This window comes from Chlamydotis macqueenii, chromosome 21 (assembly GCF_036417535.1).
Source record: "Chlamydotis macqueenii isolate bChlMac1 chromosome 21, bChlMac1.mat, whole genome shotgun sequence".
Taxonomy (NCBI): domain Eukaryota; kingdom Metazoa; phylum Chordata; class Aves; order Otidiformes; family Otididae; genus Chlamydotis; species Chlamydotis macqueenii.
Window position 1 is genome coordinate 960,073 of NC_141576.1, and position 18,427 is coordinate 978,499.

General features: G+C 61.4%; 1 protein-coding gene across 4 annotated transcripts in view; it reads left to right on the forward strand.

Annotated features, from left to right (window-relative positions):
* CHD5 (chromodomain helicase DNA binding protein 5) overlaps window positions 1-17,403 on the forward strand; it is a 29,710-nt gene extending 12,307 nt beyond the window's left edge. For 2 of the 4 annotated variants that reach the window (XM_086764263.1, XM_086764264.1), the window contains exons 10-42: window positions 281-490; window positions 572-783; window positions 2,181-2,312; window positions 2,889-2,997; window positions 3,268-3,459; window positions 3,546-3,746; window positions 4,076-4,213; window positions 4,905-5,026; window positions 5,504-5,677; window positions 6,366-6,507; window positions 6,716-6,847; window positions 7,339-7,456; window positions 7,969-8,093; window positions 8,801-9,032; window positions 9,123-9,248; window positions 9,382-9,554; window positions 10,263-10,437; window positions 10,887-10,979; window positions 11,413-11,501; window positions 11,686-11,819; window positions 12,073-12,217; window positions 12,424-12,577; window positions 12,742-12,821; window positions 12,941-13,070; window positions 13,559-13,648; window positions 14,001-14,138; window positions 14,324-14,432; window positions 14,626-14,758; window positions 15,299-15,494; window positions 15,828-15,991; window positions 16,088-16,202; window positions 16,324-16,374; window positions 16,651-17,403. In XM_086764263.1, coding sequence (XP_086620389.1) covers window positions 281-490; window positions 572-783; window positions 2,181-2,312; window positions 2,889-2,997; window positions 3,268-3,459; window positions 3,546-3,746; window positions 4,076-4,213; window positions 4,905-5,026; window positions 5,504-5,677; window positions 6,366-6,507; window positions 6,716-6,847; window positions 7,339-7,456; window positions 7,969-8,093; window positions 8,801-9,032; window positions 9,123-9,248; window positions 9,382-9,554; window positions 10,263-10,437; window positions 10,887-10,979; window positions 11,413-11,501; window positions 11,686-11,819; window positions 12,073-12,217; window positions 12,424-12,577; window positions 12,742-12,821; window positions 12,941-13,070; window positions 13,559-13,648; window positions 14,001-14,138; window positions 14,324-14,432; window positions 14,626-14,758; window positions 15,299-15,494; window positions 15,828-15,991; window positions 16,088-16,202; window positions 16,324-16,331 — 4,491 coding nt within the window. In that variant the 3' untranslated portion in view covers window positions 16,332-16,374; window positions 16,651-17,403. The remainder of the gene's footprint in view (window positions 1-280; window positions 491-571; window positions 784-2,180; window positions 2,313-2,888; window positions 2,998-3,267; window positions 3,460-3,545; window positions 3,747-4,075; window positions 4,214-4,904; window positions 5,027-5,503; window positions 5,678-6,365; window positions 6,508-6,715; window positions 6,848-7,338; window positions 7,457-7,968; window positions 8,094-8,800; window positions 9,033-9,122; window positions 9,249-9,381; window positions 9,555-10,262; window positions 10,438-10,886; window positions 10,980-11,412; window positions 11,502-11,685; window positions 11,820-12,072; window positions 12,218-12,423; window positions 12,578-12,741; window positions 12,822-12,940; window positions 13,071-13,558; window positions 13,649-14,000; window positions 14,139-14,323; window positions 14,433-14,625; window positions 14,759-15,298; window positions 15,495-15,827; window positions 15,992-16,087; window positions 16,203-16,323; window positions 16,375-16,650) is intronic. The other 2 variants (XM_086764266.1, XM_086764265.1) reach the window with 2 other exon arrangements.
* The last annotated feature ends 1,024 nt before the right edge of the window (window positions 17,404-18,427 follow it).

Below are 18,427 nucleotides of genomic sequence, written 5' to 3' on the forward strand. Positions count from 1 at the left end.
AGGTGGCCTGGTTTGGGGTTGGCCACACTTAGCTCCCTGTGACTGGGGGTGAATCCACGGTGGCTCTCTGCCCTGGGCTTTCCCTCTGGCAGCAGCTTTCGGCACGGGCTGTGCTGGCGCTGCCCGGAGCCGGGGCCGAGCTCTCCCTTCCGCGTCTGCGTGGCCGCTGTCCGCTCGGCGTTGCGAGACCCCTTCTGCCCCCCAGATCTGCCCTCCCCGCAGCCTCTGACAGGGCTCACCTGAAACTGTGCGCTCTTGCCTCTTTGCTTTCTGTCCCCAGTGCCCTCCCTTGAAGGGCAAAGTCCAACGCATCCTGCACTGGGCCTGGAAGGAGCCGCCGGCCGCCCCGCTGCCGCCCGTGCTGCCCGCCGCAGACGCGGAGCTGGCTCTGCCCCCGCCGAAGGTGCTGGAGGGCATCCCAGAGCGCGAGTTCTTTGTGAAGTGGGCAGGCCTCTCCTACTGGCACTGCTCCTGGGTCAAGGAGCTGCAGGTGAGCCAGCGCAGTGGCGTCGGCGGTGTGCCCCTGCCAGAACCGCTGCCCGTGGGCTAACCGCGCTCCCTCCTGCCGCAGCTGGAGCTCTACCACACCGTGATGTTCCGCAACTACCAACGGAAGAACGACATGGACGAGCCGCCGGCCTTCGACTACGGCTCTGGGGACGAGGACAGCCAGAGGGAGAAGCGGAAGAACAAAGACCCGCAGTACGCCAAGATGGAGGAGCGGTTCTACCGCTACGGCATCAAGCCTGAGTGGATGATGATCCACCGCATCCTGAACCACAGGTGAGGAGCTGCCGGCAGGCGGCTGCGGGAAGGGGCCACGGAAAGAGGAGGGTGCGTGCCAGGGCGCCTGAGCCCCGGTAGTGCTGGCGCTGAGCGACGCAGCTGCAAGCCAGGAGGGAAACGGCGAGAGTGAGCCCTGCCACGCTCCCCGGGACCCCATGAGTTCTGCAGACGAAGCTTTGAGCAGCGAGTCTGTGCTCTCCGTGGGTTTTCCCCTCGTGCACAGCTCTCACACCAATGGTTTACATGGTTAGCTGAGCCTCTGGGACTGCCTGCTGCAGGATTTCTGTGCTTGGCTGAGTTCTCCTCCCCGGGGCCGGGAAGTTCTTGCTGTCCTCTGCAAAGCCAAAATCTCAGGCTGGTGGAATTTCAGCTGCTGGCTTGTTTCGCAGTCTCTGTCACCTTGGAGGCGTGCTCCCGAGGTGAAGCCAAGGCCAGCAGTGAATTGATGCCTTGTTTTCATTCCTGCTACGTTGCACATCAAAAATAGAGATGGTAGATTTTCCCAGGGGTGGGAGCGAGTTGTCCCGCTCTTCCCAGATGGATCGTTTGGGTCCCTGTTACAGCCCAGTCATTCCGTAAATTGCTGTTTGCCCTGGTGATGGGCCTGGCTTCCATCGACGGTGCCCTGTGCCCGCTCACCTGAGCGGCTTTGGAACAGCTGCCGGTTTCCGTGCAGGGCGTTTGTTCCCCTCGGAAGGCTGAGCCGAGGCCCCTCTGCGCTCACGGCAGAGGTCAGGCGCCGGCAGGGATTTGTGCACCGCGTGCACCCGTACGTTGTTGCCGCTTGGCCCCCGATGCCGATGGGGACGGTGGCTGACGAGAGGGGTTCGAGCTGCTGCCTGGCTCCCTTACGAAGCCTCAACGCTTGCGTTTCTTTTCTGCAGAAGAAATTGCGCACGGAATGTGCTGTGCTGTTGGTTTTTTACATCGAGCGGCTGGAGCCTTTTTGTTGAATTTCTACATTTCAAGTGGCAGCTCCGCTCGGAGGCTGCTTGGCAGGACACAAATAACGCTGCCTGGCTAATTTTCCTGCAGGCTTTACGTTGCCTGCTAATAAGGCGCGGGTTTCTTCCCGTGGGCGTGTACTCAGACTTGGTACTCGGTTTATTCGTTTTTCCGTGTGAGCAAAACTTCACAGAGCAGTGAGTGCTGCAGGAGGAAGGGGGCGAGCGCCGGCATTCGTCCAGCCCTGGTGAAACAGGGAACTGGGGCTGTTCCACGGAAAGGAAGAGCAGCCGTTAAAGGTTGATGGTTTTTCTACTTCTGCTTGGGTGTTGTGGTCTGTAGGTAAAAGCAGAGGACGAAGCACCGGTTTTGTGGAAGCAGAGTTTGTCTGGCTGCTTCCCGGGGGTCGAGTGCAGTTTCACTGACGGGCTTTCCGTGCTGTGTCACAGCTTTGATAAAAAGGGAGACATCCATTACCTGATCAAGTGGAAAGACCTGCCCTACGACCAGTGCACCTGGGAGATCGATGAGATAGACATCCCGTACTACGAAAACCTCAAACACCTCTACTGGAACCACAGGTACGAGCCAGCCGGGCAGTGGGACCGCAGCTGGGCGGTGGGACCGCAGCTGGGCAGAGCCAGGCAGAGCTGGGACGGCCTGCGTAGGCGTTTGGGGCGGCCGGGGACTCGGAGGTGCCCCCATTTTGAACACACTGGCCCTGCTCACAGGGACCTCTCTTCAGAGAGCAGCGGCCGAGCGCTGTGGGAAAGCTGGCCCTCCTGAAACGCCGTCTCGGGGCCGCTGGGAACTCCTGCCAGCTGTTCTTTTCCAGCCTGTGCTGCCCTTCCCCTGCCTTTGTCCTGCGTAATGTTCATGGTCTCACTGGGCGTCAGGGCAGCTCCGTGGCGCTGCTGCCTGTCTGTTTTGGGGGAAAACCGTGATGCTCTGATGAGATTGCTGTTCGTCGTTTTGGATGGTGGTGTGTGGGCTGCTGGAAGGGGAAAGTTAACGCTCCACGAGTGCCTGTGCTGCCTGGGCCAGAAGAGCTCCCGCGGGGAGAGGCGGTGGAGTTGGAGAGCGGACTGTGTCCCTTGCCTGGGGGACAGGGAGGGGAATGCCCGCCTGCCTTTCCTGACGCGCCCTGGCCGTTGCAGGGAGCTGATGCTGGGGGAGGACACGCGCCCTCTGAAGAAGCTGAACAAGAAAGGGAAAAAGCTGAAAGAGGAGAAGCTGGAAAAGCCTCCAGAAACGCCTCTCGTGGACGTGAGTAGGAGAGGTGGAGTGAGCCCAGAGAGAGGGAGGGAGGGAGGTCTGTCTGGCCCCCCGATCCTGTTACGTTCTTCTCCTCTTGCTCCTTCCTGATGTTTTTCATCCAAAGCTCCGAGGTGGCTTTGCTGCGAGGAGTGGTGTTGTGCTGGGGACCTGTCTGCGTCTCTTTTGGGGCTGTTCTGTGTCACAAGGCTAAAGAGGGCTGTGCCTGGCCGCAGAGGAGGTTGGTTCTCAGCGCTTTGCGTTGTGTCTCTCTCTTTTCAGCCTACCGTGAAGTTTGACAAGCAGCCGTGGTACATCGACGTGACGGGAGGCACGCTCCATCCTTACCAGCTGGAGGGGCTCAACTGGCTGCGGTTTTCCTGGGCCCAGGGGACGGATACGATCCTGGCCGATGAGATGGGGCTGGGGAAGACCGTGCAGACTATTGTGTTCCTGTATTCCCTGTACAAGGAGGTGAGTGGAGCGCCCCGCGGTCCCTGGGGTGGCTGAGCGCCGCTCGGTGCGGGGAGAACAGCTTGGACTTCTGTCTCCCTGCACAGGGCCACTCGAAAGGGCCGTATCTGGTCAGCGCCCCGCTCTCCACCATCATCAACTGGGAGCGTGAGTTTGAGATGTGGGCACCTGACTTCTACGTTGTGACCTACACGGGGGACAAAGAAAGCCGGTCGGTCATCCGGGAAAACGAGTTTTCTTTTGAAGACAACGCCATCCGGAGTGGAAAGAAGGTCTTCCGGATGAAGGTGGGAGCTGACTCCGTGCCTACCTGGTGCCTTTAGCCACCAGTAAGAAGGAGAGGGAGCAGAATTTGACCCGGAGAGGGAGGTTGGTTAGGTCCCTAATGAGCTGTTTTCCAGAGGGAAGCTGGCACTCTTCGCAAATGCAGGAGATTTGTGAGGAGCTTTAAAGATTTCTGCCAGACGCTTTTCAGTTTCTGTAGTCCCCTATGTGGTTCTGACGCTGCGCAGCGCAGGCAGCCCCCCTTTTCTCCTTGGGTCGCGCACGGCAGCAGCAGCGATGGATGCTGTCCCTGCACCCTCATCTTGGCTCTCCTCTCCCTCTGCTCCTCCAGAAGGAAGCCCAGATCAAGTTCCACGTCCTGCTCACCTCCTATGAGCTGATCACTATTGACCAGGCGGTGCTGGGCTCCATCGAGTGGGCCTGTCTGGTGGTGGATGAAGCGCACCGGCTGAAGAACAACCAGTCCAAAGTAGGTAGCAGGCGTTTGTGAGTGATTTTTGTGGTGCGGCTGGTGCCACAAAGACACAACGCCCCAGCACAGGCAGTCTGCTGCTCCGTGCTTTCCTTTCTGGGAGCTGAAAGATCTCCTCAACCTCGCACAGGTCTGCCTGGGACCTGGTTTCAGTGGATTTGCTCTCTTTGACATCCTTTGGCATTAAAAATCCTTCAGTAGTGGGAAAGGCGACAGCCTGGCTGCCTGCCTGGCTCTTGTGGAAGGGAGTGGATCCCTCTCCTTCCTCTCCCCTTCGCCTGGGGCCAAATGCAGCCTCTGGCCCCTGGGACCTTCAGACAGTCCCCAGCGCAGGAGGAGGCAGGTGGTGTGACCTGAGCATGTTCGGGATTGCTCAGAGCAGGACATGCAAGCTGTGGTCTGCTCTGCGTGCCTGGCTGGGAGGAGAGGTCACTGCTGGGTCCACGTGTGTGGTTTGCAGAGTCCCCAGATGAACAGTCAGCTCCTCTGAGTGCTCTTCACCTAACTTCATTTCTTTGCCCAGCGAGGTGGTGGATGCCCCATCCCTGGAAACATCCCAGGCCAGGTTGGCCGGGGCTCTGAGCAACCTGATCTGGTTGGAGAGGTCCCTGCTCCTTGCAGGGGGGTTGGACTGGGTGATCTTTAATGGCCCCTTCCAACCCAAACCATCCTGTTGTTCTTTTCGCAGTTCTTTAGAGTATTAAACAGCTACAAGATCGACTACAAGCTGCTGCTCACCGGGACTCCACTCCAGAACAACTTGGAAGAGCTCTTCCACCTGCTTAATTTCCTGACTCCTGAGAGGTTTAAGTAAGTTCCCCGCTCTGAAATGGGAGAGCAGCCAGGACCTGGTCTCTTGCTGGCCAGTGGGGCGGCTCAGCAGAGGTTTTCCAGTTTCCCAGGGCTCCTGGGAGGGGCAGGGTGCCTGGAGGCAGTTACTGCTGCGCCAGTGTCGCTGGTCTGCGCCGGCGGGCAGACGGCACAGCGCACGGCCCCTGTGGTTCGTCATAGCAGCTACGTGCACGTTTTCTGTAAACCTGAGTTTTATTCCCATGGACTACTACCTCTGGGGCCTCTCATCAGCACATTTGGTGGGAATTCCCCCTTAGCAACCAGCGTGGCTCCTCAGTCTGGCTGCGGCTCCGCTCGGACCCGGGCACGGGAGCGTTACCTCGTCCTGTGCCGTAAAAGCTCTGCCCCTGTTTTCACGTCACAGAGCAGCAGATACCTTTGCTCTCGTGTGTCTCGTTGTCGCTCAGCTCTGTGTGGTTCTGGCTGCTCTCACAGTAACCTGGAGGGGTTCCTGGAGGAGTTCGCAGACATCTCCAAGGAAGACCAGATCAAAAAGCTCCATGACCTGCTGGGTCCCCACATGCTGCGGCGGCTCAAGGCGGATGTGTTCAAGAACATGCCGGCCAAGACGGAGCTGATCGTTAGAGTGGAGCTGAGCCAGATGCAGAAGTGAGTAATTCTGGCTGGCTTCCCTCGCCCCACCTCGTCTGCGGCACGGCGGGGTGTTGGCGGGGTTCGGCGGGTCAGAGACACCCCGCTGTCCTCCGGCCTGCCGCGGGAAGAGCTGGGGCGCTTTGTGGCTCGCTGGGCAGCGCGTTGCGCCTGGTTTAACGGGGCTCCGCGCGGTCCTGGCCGCTCAGCAGGAGGCGTTTGATGCTGGCAGCCCGGCTCTGCTGGTTCTGGGAGGGGCAGAGAAAACGCCGAGGCTGAGCCCCCTTCTCCTGGTCTGGTGCCTGGCGCGGGTCTGGAGCGCCGCGGTGCCCCGAGGACGCTTGCTCAGCTCAGTCTGTTTTGGGCTGACTTGCTCAGCTTCAGCAGCGTCTCTGCCAGAGCTGGGGGGCTCACAGGGAAGGGTGCGTCGCTTTTTCCCGGCACTGGGGGCAAGGCCCGGTTTACACCCGGCAGCGGGAAGTGTTCCTGGCCGCTGTGCCCCCGAGCCAGTCCTCTGTGATGTTCACAGAGCAACCGAATAAACCCGGCCCTGCGCTCAGGGTGCTGAGCATCGCTTTTAAAAACATCCCAAAATGTCCCTTTTGAAGCCCCAGCGATGCGAGCAGACTGTGGTTCGGTGCTGTCTTGCTTGTGCCAGTCCCACCCGGCCAAATTAACAAGTGTCTGTCCCACCCCTGTCCTGCAGGAAGTACTACAAGTTCATACTGACGAGGAATTTCGAAGCCCTGAATTCGAAAGGCGGCGGGAACCAGGTCTCGCTGCTCAACATCATGATGGACCTGAAGAAGTGCTGCAATCACCCCTACCTCTTCCCCGTGGCGGCGGTGGTACGTCAACCGTGTTTGCTCCGCGGGGGCGTTTCCCGGAATGCTGTGTGTAAGCTGGGGGCTGTTTCCGTGCTCTTGCCTTGGTTAACGGTGCGGGGTTTCGTGTGAGTGACTTCACACGCGTTTCAAAGACAAAATCCTCCTGTGAATTTCTCTGGGACGTTAGTGAGCGCTGTCCTCGAAGAGGCTAACCGGCGTGCCCTTGCAGGAGGCCCCGGTGCTGCCCAATGGATCCTACGATGGGAACTCTTTAGTCAAATCTTCTGGGAAGCTGATGCTGCTGCAAAAGATGCTGAAGAAGTTGCGGGATGGGGGTCACAGAGTTCTCATCTTCTCCCAGGTGAGTGTAGGGGAGGATTAATTACAGATAAATTTGTAAAGGATTTTTCTTTGTTCTGTATGAGCATTTTGTGCTAGGAACAGATAGCGATAGGTGGAAGGGCTGGAGACAGCTTATCCCCCAGACGGCGTGGCAGTCAGGATGGTTGGGCTGCATCCCAGCTCTCTCCCGAGGGACTCTGTAGTGTTTGAAACCCCTTTTATCTGGGGATGGAGAGGGGATAACAGTGACAGTGCTTCCTTTGGGGAGGGCCGTTCAGACGCCATTCCCTCCTGCTGGCAAAGCTGCCTCTAGAAGAGGAGACGCGAATGTCATCCTCTGGCAGTTGCTTGCTGGCCGTACTCTGCCGCGGGCACTGCCGCCACCACCTTGGCCTCTGGGCTGCGGGCGGGGGGCCTGGCCGGGGCAGGGCAGGTCCCCGGGGGATGCGAGGGGCGGCGGGGAGCCGGGCTGCGCGGAGCCGTTCGTGCCAGGGTCGCCTCGCCCTGCAGATGACGAAGATGCTGGACTTGCTGGAGGATTTCCTGGAGTACGAAGGCTACAAGTACGAGCGGATAGACGGGGGCATCACCGGCGGGCTGCGCCAGGAGGCCATAGACAGGTTTAACGGTACTCGCGTTCCTGCCTCGCCGGGGAGAGGCCGCGGGGCGGACGCGCGGCACGCAGGCGTCGCAGGGTCAGCCGGCTGCGCCCGCGGGGCCAGTGGCAGGGGGGTGCCTGCGCGTCGGTTGTGCCCGGCCAGGCAGGCCCAGCTTCCTGAGGCGCAGCGTGGGCTGCTCGTACCGCACTGTTAAGCCCTTGGGTTGTGTCGCACAAAGAACCCCGAGCACGCCGAGGGCAGGGTGCTTGGCTTGAGGGTCTCCTGCATTTCCTTTCGAGGTCTTGGTAGGCGGTCGAGCTTCCCCTTTGGCTCTGGAGCCGCGTTTTCTGCAGTAACTGGTTCCCAGGGAACGATGTATTTTCACTCCTTGCCTTCCCTGCCCATCGCTTGTTGGCTTAGACCAACGGTTGCCACCGTTGGTCTCCAGCGATCCCACCTAAAGTGCAGTGCTGCACCTTTCTGCACAAGCCGTGCTCCTCTCTGTCTCACCGTTTGCCACCTGTGGGTTTGTCTTTCCCAGCTCCTGGTGCTCAGCAGTTCTGCTTTCTCCTCTCTACGCGCGCCGGTGGTCTGGGCATAAACCTCGCTACGGCCGACACAGTCATTATTTACGATTCTGACTGGAATCCCCACAATGACATCCAGGTTTCTGACTTTTCCTTTTCCTTCCCGTGTAGTAAGTACCTCTCCGGCTCCGCCCTCTTTGCGCACCCCGCACAGCCAAGTCGGTCTCTTCTCTTGAGAGCCGCCGGCGCTTTCTGCTGTATTTGTGGGATGCGTTTCTGCTCAGCAGCCCCTTTCCTGCGTCCCTGGCCTGTCTGCAGGGGCACGTAAATCCGATGCTCTGCCGCGGGCTTCTCACTTTCTCCTGCTGCTTGTTTGCAACCGGCTGCCCCCTCCTCTTTTGGGGAGCTTCCAAAGCCCAGGTGGACCCTAGCTGAGAACTGACCACCAGCAGGAATTGGCAGCTGGAGTGGGCAGAGAATGCCTCTGAAAACAGGAGGAAAGTGAAGAGAATTGTGTATCCCTCCCACGCTCCCTGGCTGGGAGAAGGTTCTCTCCAAGCTACATCCAGTGTTTCTGCCCGTTTGTTGCTGGCGCTGCCTTTCCCTGGGTCCTGGGCCAGGATGGGCCGGTGCAGGGCGATGAAGTAGCAGTGTGGGGCTGGTGAATCTGCAGCTGGGGGGTTCCCAGGGGGAGCGCGTCCTCGCTGCCTGCCTTCAGGCCCTGCATGGGGAGGCTGGCCTGTCTGCGGTCAGTGGAGGGGGCCAGCACGTTCAGGTTGGCTCTGAGGAGCCCCTCGGCCAGCGCGGCAGGCTGCTGCCCTCCACAGCTTTGTTCTCTGCCCGCAGGCGTTCAGCAGAGCTCACCGCATCGGGCAGAACAAGAAGGTGATGATCTACCGCTTCGTGACCAGAGCCTCCGTGGAAGAGCGCATCACCCAGGTGGCCAAGAGGAAGATGATGCTCACCCACCTGGTGGTGCGCCCGGGGCTCGGCTCCAAGTCGGGCTCCATGACCAAGCAGGAGCTGGACGACATCCTCAAGTTTGGGACAGAGGAGCTCTTCAAGGACGATGTGGAAGGTGAGGTCGGGGAGACGCTGGGGACGCTGTGCGCGAGGCGGGGCGCTGCCTGAGCTGCTGGGGCTCGCTCTCCTCTTCGCACGCCCGCAGGCATGGTGTCTCAGGGACAGCGGATCGCCGTGCCGGATGCCGTCACCCCTTTCTCTGATGCGCTGTCAACCAAAGGGGGTGCAGTGACTCCTGGCATGAAAAAAAAGCATGGAGGCACCCCACCAGGTGTGTACCCCCCTTTGTTGGGGTGACATGTCCCCTCCCTGGCCGTGCGCCCAACCTGAGCTGCCCTGGCTCTGGGGGCGAGCTGCCCTGGCGCGGTGACTTGACCTTCCTTTCCCCTCACTTTGCCCTCCAGGTGACAATAAGGACGTGGATGACAGCAGCGTGATCCACTATGACGATGCTGCCATCTCTAAGCTGCTGGACCGAAACCAGGACGCGACTGATGACACGGAGCTGCAGAACATGAACGAGTATCTCAGCTCCTTTAAAGTGGCCCAGTATGTTGTGAGAGAAGAGGACGGTGTGGTAATGTGACCAGTATCATGTCTTACGATCGCACCTCCTTGTCTGTCCCTCTGTCCGTGTTTCTTCCCCTCCCTGCTTTGTTCTTGCGAGTGTTTCGGCGCGGGGCAGGACTCCTCCCTGCTCTGTCTGCGATTGCCGTGGGTTGTCCCAGGCCTGGGGGTCCCGGGGCTGATGGGCCGGCAGAGGAAGCGCAATTCTCTTCATCCTGAGCAGCCCACGCTGCAGCTGAGCTCTGTCCCTGCCGGCACAGGACCTCCTTTCGGTCAGAGCATCCGTAGGCGCTTTCTTCTGGCCCTGCGGAAGGTCGTTCCGCTGCGGAAGGCCGTTCCGCTGCAGGCTGGGCACGGCTGTGGTGCTGCTGGTGTACCGCGCTGCCGTCCATCGCTTTCCCGGTAGCTGGCTGTTCCCTCGCCTCTGATGAAGCCGTAGCAGGCTGCTGTTTGGGAGGTCTCCGCAGAGCAGCGGTTTCTCCCTTGATGCGAGCGAGGGCACTGCAGGGCAGCATTGGAGGGGCTCTTTCGGGTGGGAGGTTCTCGGCCCTTTGACGAGCGAGGTCAGCACAGCCGGGCAAAGCCCCGGGAGCCAAATTCCAGCCAGGGGCTCGGTGCCTCCCTCTCTCCCTGGAGCGCCGTTCACGGACAGGCGGCGGGGCGATGCGGCCGGGTCTGTGGCTGCCCGATCTCAAGCCCCTTGTCTCTTGCTTGGCAGGAGGAGGTGGAGCGTGAGATCATCAAGCAAGAGGAGAACGTGGACCCCGACTACTGGGAGAAGCTGCTGCGGCACCACTACGAGCAGCAGCAGGAAGACCTGGCCAGGAACCTGGGGAAAGGGAAGAGAGTCCGCAAGCAGGTCAACTACAACGACACCTCGCAGGAGGACCAGGGTACGGCTGCGGCCGCTGGGCTCCTGGCCGGGCTGGGGGCGGGCGGCAGGCTCTCTGGAAAGCCGCTCCAGCGGGTTCCTTGACGGACACGGGCTGCGGCGCGGTTTGCTTGGCCTTTCTCTGCCGTTTGGTAGGCTGCGTGGCTCTGACTTGGCAGATTCCTGAACTTCCCAGGATAGAACCTCTTCAGATATTTTTTCATTTAATTTTTTGGTCTGTAAACTGTTTTTGCTGGGAGAATTTAAGAAAAACATGTCTGTGGGCAAAATGTTTCAGATGGAGTTTTTTCTGTATAGGAGAACACTAATTTTGGAAATCCTGAGAATGTGATTTCCCGCTCGTGCGCTCCTCTCCCACTGCCTGGCAATGGAGACCTGTCCTGCAGGTCCCTCCCGGGCAGGGTCCCGCCGCCCGCGCGCTTGGCTAACCCGGCCTCCCTTGGTCTGCAGAGTGGCAGGACGAGCTCTCCGACAACCAGTCGGAGTACTCCGTTGGCTCCGAGGACGAGGATGAGGACTTTGAAGAGAGGCCAGAAGGTCAGAGTGAGTTAATGCGTTTGATGCTCCTCGGGATTTTGCGCAGCGGGAGGCCCCTGGAGGGACCGGTGTGCTCCTGGGCCTCCGTTCCAGGAGAGGTGTCCCCACTCGCCTGCCAGGTGAGGAGATTCCCAGGACAGGGAAGGTGACCGGCTGTTTCCTGCACTGGCCGCTGCAGGACCTTGCTCTGGTCCTCGCAGTGGAGGGATGGGGACACGCAGCAGGAGCAGGCGTGGCACCCCCTCGCCTGGGAAGGGCGGAAGAGTGCCCTGGCTCGGGACGCCAGCGGGACGGGCGGAAGGGACGCCAGCCTGGGCTGCCACTCTGCCCGCGTTCCGCTCCCGGCGCGAGGGAGCGCAGGAAGCCTGGGGCGCGTGGGCGCTTTGGCCTCCTTCCCCGCTGCCTGGGCCCGCCCCTCACCGAGGCTGCTTGGCTCTAGGTGGCCGGAGACAGTCCCGGAGGCAGCTGAAGAGCGACCGGGACAAGCCTCTCCCTCCTTTGCTGGCAAGAGTTGGGGGCAATATTGAGGTGAGCCTCGGCCAGAGCACGACGGGTGCCAGGGCTGCCCTGGGCTCGCGGGCTGGACGGCTCTGTGCCGCGTGGCCGGCGCGCTACTCCTGGTCCAGCACGCCTGTAACAGCCGCGAGGCTCTGAGGTGCCACGCGCTTCCGAGGCCGCGTTGTGATCCCGGCAATGCCTCCGCTCCCGGCAGGTTCTCGGCTTCAACGCCCGCCAGCGCAAGGCTTTCCTGAACGCTATCATGCGCTGGGGCATGCCGCCCCAGGACGCCTTCAACTCTCACTGGCTGGTCCGGGACCTGCGGGGGAAGAGCGAGAAGGAGTTCAGGTACGGAGGGGGCCAGGTCTGTCCGGGGCCCAGGCTGATCGCGCTGAGCTCGCGTGTTCGGAGGAGCTCCCATCACCCCGTTGTCTCACGGCGTCATCGCCCGTGCCGTGTTCCCCAGGGCAGGCAGAGGCCGTGGGGCGGCGGTAGCCCAAGCGGCTGCACACCCCCACCGTGGTTTCTTTTTGGTGAGGTGGTGCGGGCGCTTGGCTCGCCGTGGGCCGGGCTGGATCGAGGTCTGGCTCTCCTTCCGTAGGGCGTACGTCTCTCTCTTCATGAGACACCTGTGTGAACCCGGGGCGGACGGCGCCGAAACCTTTGCGGACGGCGTTCCCCGGGAGGGGCTGTCCCGCCAGCACGTGCTGACCCGCATAGGCGTCATGTCACTAGTAAGGAAGAAGGTGGGTGAGTGCAATTTTCCGTGTGCCGTTTCGGGTCTGTTCTGCAGGCTTGAGAGCTTCACTGGCTGCTGAACGCCCCTCGCCGGGGGTCCCCTTCCCGAATCTCCCAGACTAGGGCCCGTCCGTTTTTGCCGTAGACAGAGGCGATGGGAACGCAAACAGCAAAATGCCTCTGCCGCGTTTGACGTGGTGTGTGTCTGCCCCAGGTCCAGGAGTTTGAGCACGTCAACGGCAAGTACAGCACCCCAGACCTGGTTCCCGAGGGCCCGGAGAGCAAGAAGTGCAGCGAGATTGTGTCTTCAGACCCCAATACGCCCGTCCCGGCCAGCCCGGCGCACGCGGGGCCTGCGGCCCTTGCAGGTGGGCGTGCCGGCGGGCTGCCGGGGGGTGGTGGCGTTGGGCTGGCCTGGGGAGGGAGGTGGGCCAAGAGGCCAGAGGGTCCTGCAGCTGCCTGCCCGCTCTGGTGGCATGTGCGGCTCCCCGGGACCCATCTCCACAGCTTCCTTGCTTTGCTGTCGCTACAGACAGAACAGAAGCGCAGCTCGGGCTCCAGGAGGAGAAGGACCAGGTGGAGCAGAAGTCCAGGAAGGCGTCTGACAGCCAGGTAGGGCGGCTTCTTTCGGCATCTCCTCTGGGAAGCCTTCCCGTGGCCTGCCCGGCGCTCCGAGCGCTCCCAGAGAAAGGGCAAGGCTGGGCTGATCTGGGGTGGGCGCTTTACTTAAGGTGCCTGCAAGCGCTGAGAAGGTGGAAAGTGAAGAGCACCCAGAAAGCGGTGACAGCAAGGAGAAACCAGGGGAGGAGAAGCAAGAGGAGAGCAGAAAGGCTGAGCCTTCTCCCGAGCCCCTGGCGAAGGGTGAGTGTCTTTCCCTCTGGTGGGAGGCTCTGGCTCTCGCACCTCGCCTGGGTTTTCCTCTTCTCTGAGTCACAGTGGGAAACCTGAGTGTCGCGCGGTCCTGTAGCAGTTCCTGAAAAAACCGCGGTTCCAGATTGTTGTTTAGAGAATGACACAGGGTGGTCGCAGTGTGATCTGCGCTGTAATCCTAGAGCAGTCCTTCAGTGAATGAAAACAGACCAAAAGTAAATTGTGAGAAATGCGCATTTTGGGGGGAACTTCCTGTTCCTAGCAGTGTGTTCCTCCAGATACCTCAAGGAAGAGGGAAAACTAAATACATTTTCTTGGTAAAATTCAGAATATTCTGGTTTAAGTTTTTCAAACACCTTGAACGGAGATGCAGGATGAGCACTTCTCTCCGAACGGGAAAGTCTATCCAGGCAGAGAAGTTGTTCCCTGAGGAGCATTTTGCAGGTCAGGCTTTTCTCGTGTCCTGTTCCCTTCTGCAGACAAGGGAGTCCAAGAGAAAGAGAAGCCTTTGGAGACGCCGGAGTTGAGCAGCAGCCCAGGCAAAGGGGAGGACAAAGAAGTCAAACCAGGTGAGGCTCGAGGAGGCTTTGGGGTGAGAAGTGGTGTGAAGGTGCCTGGGGCAGAGGTGGGGGAGCGTGTCCGCGGGGCGATGGCAAGGATGACCGGCAGTGCCCGTGGCAGCTGCTGCTGCCCTTCTGGTGACGCGCAGGAGCCACGAGCGGGAACAGGACCCCGTTATGGTGGGCGCTGCCCGCACTTGCCGTGCAAGCAGGACCTGCCGGAAGAGGCAGAGGGTCGGCTGCTGTGGAGCAGAGGGCGGGCTGGTGGCTTTTCCAGCAGTGGTTTTGGCATGGATGGCGCCGGTCGGTCTTTTGGTAGAGTGCGGTGAGGCAGGCGCAACTTCTTGTGTTTGCCAAGCAGAGGAGGCCAAGGCGGAGGAGAAGGAGCACAGTGAGGCTCAGCAAAACGGCGACAAAGAGGAAGAGGAGGATGGAAAGAAGGATGACAGAAACGTGAACTTCCGATTCATGTTCAACATCGCTGACGGTGGCTTTACAGGTGAGAGCAGGAGACCAGGCGCTGGCTGCTCCTGCAGAGCTGCTGCGCAGGAGCTCTGAACCTGCGCAAGGAACGTGAACCATGCAAAGAGCAGCAGGGTGTCTCGATTTGCCCTGTGCCTGTCATTGCTCGCCCTGCCGTGTCCCCGGCTGCCTGACCGAGCTGTCTCCCTTCTGCGTCCGCAGAGCTGCACACGCTGTGGCAGAACGAGGAGAGGGCTGCCATCTCCTCCGGCAAGATCTACGACATCTGGCACCGCCGACACGACTACTGGCTGTTGGCAGGAATTGTCACGTACCCTTTGCCTTGGTGGGAGCAAGCCTCCCGCCCTGGGGTGGTGGGGGGGCGAGGGAGGCCGGGGGGCGCGGGAGCCGGGGTGACAGTGTGGTGTCGAGCAGGGAGGGGATTTGGTGACGCGGTGTCGCTGCAGGGTGGTGGGCACGCCGTGAGCTTGGCCAGTTCTTCCTTGACGCTCTCTCCGCGCCAGTCACGGCTACGCGCGCTGGCAGGACATCCAGAACGACCCGCGGTACGTGATCCTGAACGAGCCGTTCAAATCGGAGATTCACAAGGGGAACTACCTGGAGATGAAGAACAAGTTCCTTGCCCGGCGGTTCAAGGTGTGTTGCAAGTCCAGGGCCGGTGAGTCCTTGCCGGCAGCAGGGACAAGAGGGGTGCCCCAAAGCCGGGGGGAGCCCGCCGGCACCTTCCGGGAGTGCAGCAGGGAGCGGTCGCGGGCTTTGCGAGGGGCTCGTGTTTGCCAGAGGAGGGCAGGCACCCAGCAGCCGGGGCTTGATCCCAGGGAGCTCGCGGGCTCTGCCGTGCCCAGGACCAGGCTGGCTGCCCTGGGCTCCTCTGCCCTGGGCTCCTCTGCCCTGGGCTCCTCTGCCCTGGGCTCCTCACGCATGCGGGGCTGCGGAGATGCTGCCCATGTCCCTTTCTGGGATGCTCAGCATCTCAACAGGCCCGCGTTTGGGATAAGAGGACGTAAGGGCTAAGCCTGTTCCCTCAGGAGGTTTTAGGGGCGAGGCCAGTGGGGTGCACAGCAGGGCAGAGGCTCTGCTGGCACAAACTGGGCGGGTAGCTGGAGGCTGCAGAGCCGTACTGGTCTGTGCTGGTGCGGGGTCTGGTCCCGAATCCCTCCCCTCCTGTACTCGCAGTTGCTGGAGCAGGCCCTGGTGATCGAGGAGCAGCTGCGGAGGGCTGCGTACCTCAACATGACCCAAGACCCCAGTCACCCGGCCATGGCCCTGAACGCCCGCCTGGCTGAAGTGGAGTGCCTTGCCGAGAGCCACCAGCATCTCTCCAAAGAGTCCCTGGCCGGGAACAAGCCCGCGAACGCTGTCCTGCACAAGGGTGCGTGCCGGCAGAGCCGGGGGGAGCCTGACCCTGGGGCCGGGAAGGGTTTGCCACCCCGACCCTGGGGACATCCAGCCAGGAGCTTGTCCCCATCTTGCGTTGCCCTGGCCGGGAGCTGCCTGCTCCTCCGCAGCTTGCTTTGCTGGTGAGGGCACGGGAAGGCGGCACGCCGCTGCGGCAGCCGGTGCTGGGGTCTGCAGTGCTCTGCCATCGGCTCCCGGCTGCTGGAGCTCTCTGCTCCCTGGGGCTGGGATGCTGGGGGTGCTCCTGCCTCTGCCGAGGGTCTGGCGAGGGTCCCCCGGCCTGAGCGCCGCCTCGCTCTGCTCGCAGTGCTGAACCAGCTCGAGGAGTTGCTGAGCGACATGAAGGCCGACGTGACGCGCCTGCCCTCCATGCTGTCCCGCATCCCGCCCGTGGCCGCCCGGCTGCAGATGTCCGAGCGGAGCATCCTCAGCCGCCTGGCCACCCGTGGCGGGGACCCCCCCGTCCAGCAGGTCAGCGGGGACGGGACAGGGACGGAGCCCCTCGCGGGGCTGGCGGTGGGGCCAGGGCTGCGGGTCAGCGCCTGTTCTCCTTCCTTACCTCCCCAGGGCTCCTTCGGCTCCTCCCAGATCTACAACAACAACTTTGGGCCGAATTTCCGAGGTCCCGGGCCAGGCGGGATTGTCAACTACAGTCAGATGCCTCTGGGACCGTACGTGACTGGTAGGTCGGGGTTTCGAGCGGAGTCACCTGGGCAGAGAAATTCAGGGGGTGGATTTGAGCGGGGCGGGAGCGTCACCAAAGGACAGCGGGTGAGCAAGGCGTTTCTTCTCCCTCACCACAGATATTTAGCCGATCCCACGATTCATCTCCGCAGCTCCTGTGCCCAGCTGAGGTGAGGCTGCGCTCGCTGTGTTTTGTTTGTGGGGATCTCGTGGGAACACGTGTGCGCACACATGACGGGGTGGGGGGCTGTACAAGGGCTCCTCTCCAGGCTGCCTCCCCCAGTGCCCGTGTGTCGAGGTGCGAGCAGGGGGAGATCCTTCCCAAAGCCCTTGAGCCGCACGCCCGAGCTGGGTGCCCCTGCCCCTCGGTGCGCTCCCCTCGCCCCTCATTTTGCGCGGGGAGGGTCCGGAGCCCAGCTGACGGGCAACTCGCCCCTTCCTTGCAGCAGCCCCCGGGGGCCGCTCCCCGGCCCCCCAGCCGAAAGCTGCCCCGTCGCTGGAGGAAGGGCAGGGGAAGCGCGGCGGCGTTGCCTGCGTGGATGACGAGCTGCCACCGGTGCTGCTGGGCTCTCCCGCTCCCGCTTCAAGTGTGCTTCGACCGACGTGACCCCCGCCGTCGCCGGAGCGGCCGGGATGGGGGTTTCATTGCCGTGTACATTTTTTTGCACTTTCTTCTTGAAGACTTGAAGGGTTTGTGTGGGCGAGGTGGGCTGGGCTCAGCAGGGAGGTAGAGTCGCGGTGTTTCTGTCTGGTTTTATTGGCACGCGTGGGGCGAGGGCAGGCCGGTGGGCGCCCTGCTTCCCGGCCGGCTGCTCCAGGGTGCCTGTCCCGCTCCCGAGCTTCCCCGTAAGGTCCGTTTCTGCGTGTCCTCGTGGTGTTTCAGCAAGTGCATGCGTGTGCAGCCTGCCCGCCCAGCCCCAGCACCAGCATCGGTGCGGGAGCCCTGGCACGGTCCTGGCAGCGGGGCTGTGGCAAGGCCGGGGGTCCCGGCGTGCCGGGCCTGGGGCACGCGGGTGGGAGCGAGGGGACAGCGGGAGCCAGGGTGGGGACACCTGCGAGCGCAGTGACACCGACTGTGCCGCGGCAGTGGCCTCTCGCCGGAGGCTGATGGCAGCTGTAAGCAACGCCCCTGCATTCACTTCGTGCTCCGTGTGTCCTGGTTTCTGTTCTCTGTGTTTTAATAAATCCGTTGGAAGGATGCAGTGGGAGCCTGGTGGGGGTGAGCGGCGCAGGGGCGAGGGCAGGGGTCCCGCCGCGGGGAGCGAGGGCGGCTGCGCTGGCCGTGATCGGGGGGTCCTGGCTGCGGTCACGGCCCCTGCACCATCCTGTGCACACATGTGCACACACGTGCAGACGCAGGGTCCATGGGTGGCTGCGGAGCTGCCCCTCCCCGGCCCAGCAGCCCCCAGCCCCAGCTCTCCCACACGCTCTCTGCATGGACACGGACACGCAGACATCAGTGTGTATGTGTGTAGATACATATATGCTGTAATTGTGATATGGGTGCGTATACACATACATGCATGTGCATGTATGTACATAATCTACATGTGTGTATATGCCCCTGCTGGTTTATTTAGATGGGTGTCTGTCTGCATGCACATACGTGTAGATACACACCCAACTGTAGGTTTTACAGAGGTGCGTGCGGGTACCTTTCTGTAAGCATACAGAAATAGGTATTGGCGTGTAGGCACGGCTGAGGGAATAGGTTGGCATTTAGGTACAGCTGCAGCTGTGGTGTGTGCGTACACACGTTACATTTTCATATGCGTGTATATAATGTATGTGTAATTTAATCCATGTGTGTTCGTGTGCAATTTAATCCCCGTGTGTTGGTATCTATGCTTAGGCACGTACCTAAGCAGATCTGCAGGGGTGTGTGTAGGCGTAGGCAGGGGGAGGTAGGCACGGATGCCCAGAGATGGCCGTACAGATCTGCAGTTACATGGGCGTGTACACGCGTGTGTGCAGCTACAGATAAAGACGTGTAGATCCGGTACCCAGTGGACGTGTATGTGCAGATACACACGTGTTTCTAATTTCCGACATGTACAGGAGTGTGTATGTTTGTGTACGCATACGAACACCCGTGCAGCTCTGCAGCCAGAACTGCGTAGCTCCGCAGAAATCCGTACGCAGGTGAGGTCCGGGGGTAGGGACGGGGCTCAGTCGGCGCCTCTGAAGGGGCGGGGGGTGTTTGCGTGGGGGGGCACAGACAGA